Source organism: Capsicum annuum, chromosome 1 (assembly GCF_002878395.1).
Source record: "Capsicum annuum cultivar UCD-10X-F1 chromosome 1, UCD10Xv1.1, whole genome shotgun sequence".
NCBI classification, from domain to species: domain Eukaryota; kingdom Viridiplantae; phylum Streptophyta; class Magnoliopsida; order Solanales; family Solanaceae; genus Capsicum; species Capsicum annuum.
In genome coordinates this window covers 17,630,497-17,641,592 of record NC_061111.1, presented here as the reverse complement: position 1 = coordinate 17,641,592, position 11,096 = coordinate 17,630,497, and the positions used below count along the sequence as shown (strand labels likewise).

Genomic DNA, 11,096 nt, shown 5'->3' with positions numbered 1-11,096 from the left:
TTAACAAACATACCTTTTATCCTTACACATCCAGATTCAACCCTCTATAAATAGGTCCCTCCTTAATCTTCATTCTGCTAAACTCTATTTATTTCTTGTATTTTTTTTCGTGTGACATCTTCAACAACTTCTCTTCAAAGAGCATATTCCTTTATTATTGAGGTAAGTTTTTTTCGGAGTAAATCGATCAGTTTGTAGTATATGTTGTATTATATTTGGACTCTTTTCTTTATATTTGTCAATTCAAGTGTGTTTTAGATATGACTGATCCTGTTTGGGACATTGCTATTCTACGCGACATAGTGCGGGAACTTCAAAGACAGGTTAATGATCTGCATAGGGAGTTGGTCATCGTGAGAGCGACGATGTTTAGAGAGATGCAGAGGCTGATGAGGACCTTGCTGCTGCGAGTTGATTGACCGGCTGTCATTAATAATGGTGATGATAATAACAATAATAACAATTAGAATATATTTTTTCTTTTAGCGTATGTATTTTAATTTTTCTATATTGGATCTATACCTAATGTATTTTATTTTTCATTTAATGAAAAATTTATTTTTAGTCGACTTTGACTTTTTAATTCTTATTCAATTTTCATTCTGTCTATTTCTTCTTCTAAACACTTTACATGTTAACATGTCGGCGAATGGAGGTAAGGAGTAATTTTGAATCCAGTAGCAATAGAAATTTTGGCTTTTGAGTTTTTTCAACAGATGGACCATGTGTTGGAACAGATTGGTCATCGGTTGGGTTTCTGTCAACAGATTATTCATTTGTTGCGACAGATTTATCATCTGTTGGAGGAAAACATTCTAGTTTTATGGAACTGTGTTGTGTTCTTCCAGCTAATGTCCATCTGTTTCCACAGATGGGTAATATATTGAAAATACTTGTGGTCTGCTGTATTGTTTAGCAGTTCATATTTTTCCTCTTTTTATTAATGCACAAGTTATTAAAAAGATATTTTATATATAATAAATGATAACATTACGTTCAAAACAATGAGTTAAATATATAAAAGTCCACAACAAACAACTATACAAGTTTCTGCAACTAAAATGATCATGGTGGATTATGATCCGGGCATGTAATTCTTTTGTGGCCAGCGCGCTTACATACGGAGCACTTGTTTCTTCTTGATGAAAATGATTCTCCGACTCCACGCCTCCTCTTATATGGCTTTCTTCCCAGTTTGATAGTGCTTGGGTCAATATATGAAGGAGGTATTAATCTCCCTATAAGCTCTGTAGGAACAACCCAAGATTCTTCGGGAGGCACCGGAGTAATATACCACTATATGCCATTTCATATTTTTCCACCGAATAATATTGAGAAGAGTGCTCATAAACTTCAGCTCCATATTTATGATCGTATTGAGCTCGAGGCGCTGCCATAGCATGTGGACAGGGTATTTTGTCCAAGTCAAAAACTCTGCAGATCGACCGTGGTAACATCACCATGACTGGTGATATTGAATTTATAATCTGCTATTTTATGAGGTAATAACCTATTCCCCAAACTGACGTTCGTTGATATTATTTTTTTGATTTTGAGAACAAATTGGGTTCCTTTTTTTGGGCACTTGAACTACACACGCCTTTCGTTAAAAAATTTGCCATACTTTTGGCCTATTTTTTCAAACATAGCCTTGATGGAAAATTCTCTTTCATCGCCAAACAATGAATTCACCGATTCAGCTATGTTTAATGTCATAATATTGTACCTATACAAAAGAATCACTTAGTATGACATCATACTAAACTTGTAACTCAAACAAGATATTAAAATCGATAAGAATGTACCTATTTGCCGGACAGAATGCCTGGGTCCATCTCTCAAAACCGACACGTACGAGAAATTCTGCTACCTTGGGATTTACATCCGTTATTTGATTGAAATGGTCTAAAAACTTCTCTCTACTATATTCTTTAGCTACTTTATAAAAAAGGGTCACGACCCTTTCGTTGTGATAGTTGGTCCAAATGCTCTCTCCAAGATGCTTGACACAACAACCAAAGTAAGCTGAAGTGAAGAAACGTGAACCTATCTTTGGAATACTTGGATGCCTATCCGATACAAAACACAACTCTTCGGTATCTTCGACACAGCTTCGCAGTTGTTCAAAAAAAATCCATAAGAGGCATCACATTTTTTATCCGCTACACAAAAAGCGATAGGAAAGATATGATTCTCCGCATCCTACGCCACCGCCGCTAGCATAACTCCATTATACCTACTCCTCAAGAAGGTACCATCGACGGATATGCCTTTTCTCAAATGTCGAAAACCTTGAATCCAAGCACCATAGGATACAAAAAAGTACTTGAACCTTTTGTTTTCATCAAGATGCAATGTGGTTTTACTTTCGAAATTTGTGGACTCAATCATGTAACGGTAGGCATCCAGGACTGCATACCCATACTCGAGTGTCCCCCTAACCAAGTCCTTGATAATCCCCATGGCCGTATATATCTTCCAATAACTGACCAGGACACCCAATTCCGTAAGGAGTTTATTGTCCATAACCATTATTGAAGGGCCTTTGCCATCGGGGAAACTACTCCTGAAATATTCACCGAGGACCTTTGACGTAGCGTGAGGATTTTGGCTCGAGATGTGCTCCGAACCACATGTGTGATGCTTTTCATGTTTCTGAATGACAAATCTATCAGAACTGGCGTACTTCACCGCTCTCAACCACTACTTGCAGTTTGAATTAACACATTAGAAGCAAAAGACACTGCTTGAATTAATCAGCTTCTTTATTTTGAAATCTTTTTTCAAGAAAGAAATAAATAAAGTGGTAGATAGTTCATTCTTGTCCTTGAATGAAATTCCAATAAAAAAAGTCAGTTCCATCGTCTTGAAGATTTTCAGACTGTGTCGACTGAGAAGAACTGTACATCGTATTGGTTGCATCAACAGACGTAGGTGTTTGATCATCATCTGTACTATTCATGTCTAGATCATCCAACCGATCATCAAAGATGTCTTGTTGTTCTTCTTCTTCTACGTTATGGTTCTCATTCTTTCTCATTTTTTTAACCATGTACACCCTTAACATTGACTTGGATGAATCACTAAGATAAGCACACAATCGAACTTGATCGGTTATCTTGAAAGGCAGTACCCTTTGATTTTCAAAGAAGTTGTGCATGTAGCTGATGACGAGTTCTTCCGATTGACAATTTAGTCCACAATAACTGATGATTTAGTTCACAAAATCATCATACAAAACATCACTTTGGACTATCATAGCTATCGTCTCTAGCATTTCACCCTCGTTCCAACGCCATACATATCGATTGCTTTTCTCGATCCATTGACCATGACAATCCACCCCTATTTTTATTGATCTCTCCATTAGTGGTACCTAAATAAAGTCATTTGTTAAAAAAAGTTAATAGTGATTTCATAATGCCGTAAATGAATCCCAACAGATGTGTAATCAGTCACAACAGATTACTTACCTGTTGGGATTCATGTTATGCTCCTGAAGCTGATTTCAACTTACGAGTACCTGTTGTAACAAGTAAATCATATGTTGCAACGGACTATATATCTGTTAGGATTGATGTTACAGTATTGAGGCACCTTTGAAGCTGATTCCAACAAATGAGTGACATGTTCCAACAGATAATTAATCTGTTACGACAGATGACTTACCTGTTGCAATAGTCTACGATCTGTTGGAATGGAGGTCAGGTTCTATCGCAACAGGTTACTAATATGTTGCAATAAATATTTATCGTCTGTTGGAATTAAGTTTGGGTTTTATTACAACAGGTTAATAATCTGATGCAACAGATATTTACCCTATTGCAACAGATAACACGTCCGTTAGAATCGAGTTCAAGTTCTGTTGCAACAGGTTAATAATCTATTGCAACAGATATTTATCATATTATACCAGATAACTAATTTATTTAAATAGATAAATCATCTGTTGCGACAGATGATCCATCTGTTCGATTCATGTTATGGACTATAGAACCATAAACATGAATCCAATATATCAGTCTTCCGTTGAAATAGATGTCTCATCTATCGCAACAAATGATTTATCTGTTTAAACAGATGGATCTTATGTTGGATTCATGATTGGGCTCTATCCATTGTTGAAAAAATAGTACAATAGCAGTTACCCAGATGAAAAATTCAACTAAAAATTATAATTTGACTTACCAAAGTCTCCTATGAAGTAATGCCAAAGTGAAAAGTGATGTACAAAATCAAATTTGACCTAAGAAATTGGTCAAATAGCAATAGTAGCGGTAACAATAACAATAAAAAATGACAATGGTCAACAAGAAGAAGATGAAGATGATAATAAAGTAGAAGATGATGATAATAAAGCAGAAGATGATGAATAAAGAAGCAGCAATAATGAACAATAAAAATCGCTAAGAGAGAGAAAACAACAATGGATGAGAAGAGAGAGAAAGACACCCCTTTTCCCTCCGTTTCTTATTATATTAGGTAAATATTTGGATTAAAGTGTAAATTTAAAAACTTGTAGGCTATTCTCAAATTTACCAAACTTTCTTAATCCATAATAAAGTAATTGTCACCGCCACTCAATTATTAAGACTTGTGTCACCTACACCTCATTTTAAAACTCTTTTGTCATCTACAACCCAAACCCCCGGGTTTGTGTTCGGGGTGGTGAAAACAATGCCGATATAGCGGGCACTCACCACTATTAAGCTGGCTTAGGGGTTGTGTGATGATTTTTGTGGCGGGATAGAAAATTTACTGTGGTTATGATTGTTAATGGTGAAAGATGTGAGTATAAGGTTGGTGTTGTGATAATGGTGGTGGTATTGTGGTAATGGGTGGTAGGTTGTTAAGAAGAAAGAAGATGGTGACATGGAAAGGAGTACTTTTTAAAATCTGATGCTGAATTGATGTGATAGTGACATGACAATGACAAGGAGATGAATCTGAACCACTCTCTATTATGCAACTGGTGATATCGCTGGTAGGGCGGTATTAGTTCCCCAAAAATAAAGATAAAGGATGTATTAGGTCACTGAGATAGTTTGGGTGTGTATTTGACTATTCGGGTATAGTTTAGGATGATTTTGATGTCTTTAATTTTCCCCTATTATAAAAACATGAACACTATTTATAGACCAGTCATATGTGGGGAGTCGCACAATTTCTTCAACAAAAATTTGTGCCTTGCAAACATTTCAGTTTTAGTCCCACCCTTATTACATATTATTCGATTTCGTATTTAAAGACAACACTTGGAAGTTGACATAGTTGCTTGACAACTGCTTGAAAATCTTGGCTCGAGCTCCCTCCCTCTTGAACCGTTTCCAGGACACCCTCGTGGAGTTTCTTCATTCGCTCTTTCTGTGAACGAGTTCCACTAACTGACTCGTATAAGATTTAAGCCAACTCTAATGAATCTGGAACTACTTGACTGCCACCTTTGTATGCCTTAATTCCCACTTTTAGTTCGTTAACTAACAATTCTGCACTTATAAATTGGTCTGCACCCATAGGCCATGTTAGCATGAGCACTTTCGAGCATATACCTTCTAGTACTGAGTTCTATCCACAATGAGTCAAGAAAACGCCCACGGCCTGATGTTTCAGTAGTGCAACTTGTGGAGCCCAACCTTTAATTGTTAATCCTCTAGTCGCTACTCGATTTTCGTATTCTTTTGTAACCACATCCTCATTGCCCGTCTCTCCTCCCTCTTGAATTCTAAAGCACCAGACGAAATTCATCCCGCTACTTTCTAGGGCTGTTGCCAGGGCATCTGTTTGCTGTCACGTCAACGTCGAAAGACTCCCGAAGCACACATAAACAACTGAGTCATCGGCCTTATCATCTAACCACGTCATCACTTCGTCATGTGGCATTGCGCTCAACCCGCCACGTTGAGAATAATACGGGCCTACTACATTACTATCCAACTGTATCAAAGGCCCAACAGCCCAAACCCTATCATGACCCGTTTGTCTCTTCAGCCCATCAATAAAAACACCCTCTATTTCTCCACAAGAGTTGAAAAGGGCACCCCAACTTTTCTCATTATCTAACAAACCTCGTCTTACAAATTCCCAGTCTCGGTCTCCTTTTCTATACTGACTGCTCAACGTACACACCTGCTGCCGAGGATATTCCGGATTATTGGGTATATTATCGAAAGTAACTAAACAATTTTCATCAGATTTTGCGAAGATTTCTTCAAGGTTTCTCCATTTGTGACTCATAACTAAGCAAGTAAAAGCTCCAGACGGCCAAAAGACAATACGTCGAATACCTAATCGGCATGCCTGTTGATGAGTCCAACCAAGGAAGAAATCGGATATAAAAGCGACGGGAGGAGATGTATGTGTATTAAACCAATCTACAATCGGATCGTAAAGCTCAAAAGTCGAACGAATTCTTGTAGCAAAATTGGATCCAACCGGTGGTTCAGGAACTTGAAGGACAAGTGTTTGAATGGAATTTGAAGAGTGAGTTGCTCGAATGGGCTCAAGTAATGGTAGAATAAGAGGTGTTGTGACTAGAATAGTGAGATTTACGTTATGATTTATTAGGTGATTGGCTAGATCAAGGAGGGGGATTATGTGACCGGAAGTAGGGAAAGGGAATAGGAAAACGTGTGCACCGCTGTTATGGTTGCCGGAAAACTCCATTGTTTTTCTTTTTAAAAGGTTTGGATATTGGAGTTTTTGGTTTATATTGTGAAATGTTATGTGCCTTTGATGTCATGCCTGACGCTAACAAGTTGGAAAAAAGTTCAATATCTTTTTTTTTTTCCTTAAAAAAAAGAAGAAAAGGACTATCTGCTAATTTGCTTATTATACTAGCTCATACAACAAATTCACGATAGTGATTGAGCGTCATAGCTTATTATGCAATAACTTGTAAATCACAAAATTGTATGGGCAAGCTCATACAACAAACTCATCATTGAGTGATTGATGGAAGTTGGATTTAATTTCTCGTCTCTCACGCGAGAGATTCACCTCCCAACCAGACTTTCATATCTTTTTTAAACTGATGAAAACATGCAATAACTTGTAAATCACAAAATTGTATGGGCAAGCTCATACAACAAACTCATCATTGAGTGATTGATGAAAGTTGGATTTAATTTCTCGTCTCTCACGCGGGAGATTCACCTCCCAACCAGACTTTCATATCTTTTTTAAACTGATGAAAATAATTGTTGACGCTTACATGTTAGAAAAAGAAAGGAAAATATCTTTTTTTTAACCTAATGATAACAATTGCGGACGCTTACGAGTTGGAAAAGAGTTCAATATTTTTTTAAAACTAATAAACAATTGAAGGTTATCAGTACTAAATTTTAACTCCGTTTCGTTTAAAAATAATTGGTCTGGTATTGAAAAAAAAAGGCAATACTACAACTTTAAAGCTGAAATCACATGAAATACGCACAGCATATGTAAATGAGCTCTAAACAAGTACATGAACAAATTGAAGCATACTTACTGGGTTTTAACTAACAGTATATATTCATTACATGTCCCTGTTGTTGATCCTGCGATATTACAGGAAGTACACTAAGGTACTACTCCGAATAACTATTTGTACCCAAACAAAAGTATTATGTTTGTTAATGTAGTATTAGAGTTTAATTAAGCCAATTATTTGACGAAGAAGAAGATTTGGCTCTAACGAAATAACAGCTTATTCTGAAATTATGCTTTTCAGCTTAGAGGTAGAACACAGCTTAAACCAAAGGGCTAGCAGCAGAATTTTCAGACAGATGATATATTTTCACAGCATATTCTTCTTTTCACAATTCTAGAAATGTAGTCTATCATGTTTCAAGCACATTATAGTTAGTACAGACCTGTAAATGATTGTTGTAACAAACATGGTAAAGCACCATCATAGCCTTACTGTAACTTGTCTCACACTGCATAATGAATAAGAGAGATGATATGTTTTATGCTTCTTATCAATTGATTAGCCTCTTGTTCTTACCCTATCTAAATATGCTAAGAGTCTTATGCAAAAGTAATTCTTGTCATGTGCAATAGAAATGAGATAAGGCATAATCTGAAACTCCAAATCTGAAAGGTTATTCTTCTCAAATACATTAATAAATTATGCTTTTCGTGAATGTATCGATTTGAAAGGATTAAATCAGAATTTAAATCTTTTTCCCTCATAAGCTAAAGTTTTTTCAATACCATCTTTTTTGTTCCTGTCTGTCATGACCCAAAATCGGGAATGTGACACATTTCAACGGTAAAGATCAGTTTGGTGGTCTGTAGCTTTGGTTTTGGAGGCGTGAACAGTAGCTTGTGGAATGGGTGGATTCTCTCCTTTTTTTTCTCTAATTTTAGTGCAATCTTGTTTCGTTGTTGCTCTTGGTTTGACACTTGCTTTGTGGGCAATTTAGAGAACTTTTCTAATTCTTGTTGATTGATTTAGTGAGCTTTATGGGCCGGAGTTTCTGTAGTTTTTTACTCTTCACATTGAAAAGGTTTTCCTTTTTGTCTTGTCATATCTATTTTGATTTGATATAATTGCTGCCCAAACAAAGTTTATACTTGAGTATATTTTGTCTTCCTTGGTTCAACTAGAAGGGAATGTTTAGCTTTGGATATTTTTCCATTACTACCTCATCATGCACTTTTGTTAGTGCTTGTTTTTTCACCAACATTACTGATACACTTCCCGCGCGTTCGCTATAGCACTCAACTGTATCTGTCGTTGGTGTTTGAAAACACAATTGTTGGGAAAGGTTGGGTCTGTTCCAAGCAGATGCTCTAAGAGTACTGCAAGTACTGTTCTTCTTCAAAAACGAAACCAACAGATACATAACATTGATTTCTCCTCCTCATCTCTAAATACTCATTACATAAAACAATTCCGTTCTTACTCATTACATAAAACAATTTCGTTCTTATGAGATATTCAAGTTAATTGATGAAATTTGAATTTCACAGGCTTTGTAAAATCCAAAAGAAAATTCGCCATCATCCCTGGAGATTCTTAAATTCCCTGTGTTTCAAACTCCACTTTCTAATACTATATTATACAGAAAATCTGAGAAACTTAGAAAGCAAACAAAGTTTATATATTCACAGGAGGTTTTAGTCTCTAGTAATATCATTGTCTTCTTTCTTCCAATTCTGATATTACTTCCAAAGCTTTGTGGGGAGCCCACAAAACAATATACAAATCTTCAAAAAGATATTCAGTTATGCACAGAAGGTTCTAGTCTCTTTCTCTAACGTCATTGGTATCTTTAATTTCAGCACGTTCAAGTCTACTTGTAAAACTTTGCAATGCTGGCGGGGATTTGAAAGTCATCTCCTGTGAAGCCTTCTCCTTCGCCCCCTCGTACTCGTCCTTGTTCTCTGCATCTAATTCTTTCCTGTTCCCCGATAGAAACTCCAAAGCAGTCACCATGTCGCTCATCAAAGGCGTGTGTTGGCTTCCTCTTGCAAGCACATTGCTGCTATTGCTAGTGCTTGGTACAATGCCTTCATCGGGTAATCCCCTCCCATCAATGGATCCGCCATTAAGTGAAACTTCCTGTTGCCTCTGAACAATGGCGTTGCCTGCCAATAGCAATCTGCCAAGATGACATTACGTTACTAATCTCACTTCTTTCCCAATTATCTTTTAAGTGATCTGATAGCTTAGAACTTCTTTGATATTCTCATTTATAATTGGATAACTAAAGCATATTGAATTCTAGTAACTTACCCAAACAATAAGGTTCTGTTCTTCGCTCGGTTTTGAGTTGTCAATGACTTCTGCCTGTGATTATTTCCAAAAAGACAACTCTGAAGCTGTAAACATCAGATTTTGTTGTCAATTGACCCATGGTTGCATTAACCATAAGTTCCCATGACCCTGGCGGAAACATGAGTTTTATCACCAGTTGGACCTAGCTTGGCTAGTCCAAAATCAGAAAGTTTTGGATTGAAGTTCTCATCTAAAAGTATATTGGATGCTTTAAAGTCGTAGTAAATTACTGAAGGATTAGCTGTTTCGTGCAAGTGCTTGAGTCCTTTCGCTGCTCCTTCCGCAATTTTCATCCTTGTAATCCAATCAAGTGGCCAATGAACCAAAAATCAACTTAGTCACTGTAGCAGATTCTTGCCTTCAAGCACATCTAATATCAATAAATTAGCTAATATAGTTATATTCTGAAAAATTACTTTACCTTTTGAGTTGGGAAACACACAAAACACAAATCTCACTTGACGTATTCAGAAATCACTGAGCTACACAATGAATTTCAAATTGGATATTGGATTGTATATGGGTTGCGAACCCCCCAATATTGGTCCTACCTCGAAGCATAACTTGATAGGTGTATACGGAGATTGCGCGACAGCCTCGAGTATCACATCTTCATCATCATCATGTTCATTGCATTTTAAATGTATTATGCTTATTTTGTGTTGTATTATTATCCTTGATGTGATATCTATCTAGTTGTACGTTCTTATACTTATATTTGGTATACGTGGATACTTGTCCTTCTTTCTCATATTTGCGTATGGTATATGTGTATATTGTAGAAATGTTAGCGGAGATGGTGTGGTCTGCTGTTTGGGACATTTTCTGATTGCAATTGATAATCCTGGACTCCAAAGTTATCAAATAAGGTGGGGTGCATGGTAAGGTGGACTAAATGGATAAATGTGGCTTTTGGGAGGGCTAAATTTACGTGTCTACATCATGCCCCTCTTTGGCTGTAAACACAAAGTGTTTTCAGACGAAAAAGTAGACAACGAGACAAAATTTGATCCGATCATTATTCAAAAGGAATAAATGAAAGGATAGGGTGCAACCGAGTCTTGATTTTGGGCATCCTACCTATCTTAAGTTATGCGGGAATCAGGTCACATGTAGTTTTCAGAGTAAAAATGGAGAGGGACAATACCAAATTGAAGAGTCGAGTGAGGTCCTGTTGAGGTTTCGGTGTGCTGCTTTGTCATTACATCAAAAATGAAAATTACATGTTAAAAAGATAAATGAAGTTACAAAAATCCTATCTATGCAGCTTTTCCTGCTTTCTTGACTTGAGCTTTTAATGCTTTCTCAATTCATAAGATATTTGTTTTTTATT

General features: G+C 36.6%; 1 protein-coding gene and 1 pseudogene across 1 annotated transcript; both read right to left on the bottom strand.

Moving 5' to 3' along the window:
• Positions 1-5,164: 5,164 nt before the first annotated feature.
• On the bottom strand, positions 5,165-6,779 carry LOC107853738 (UDP-glycosyltransferase 89B2). Its single transcript, XM_016698722.2, has one exon. It carries the CDS (start codon positions 6,661-6,663, stop codon positions 5,788-5,790), a length of 876 nt encoding a protein of 291 aa, XP_016554208.2. The 5' UTR covers positions 6,664-6,779; the 3' UTR covers positions 5,165-5,787.
• A 2,352-nt stretch (positions 6,780-9,131) lies between these two features.
• LOC107873299 lies at positions 9,132-10,080 on the bottom strand (annotated as a pseudogene).
• Between the last annotated feature and the right edge of the window lie 1,016 nt (positions 10,081-11,096).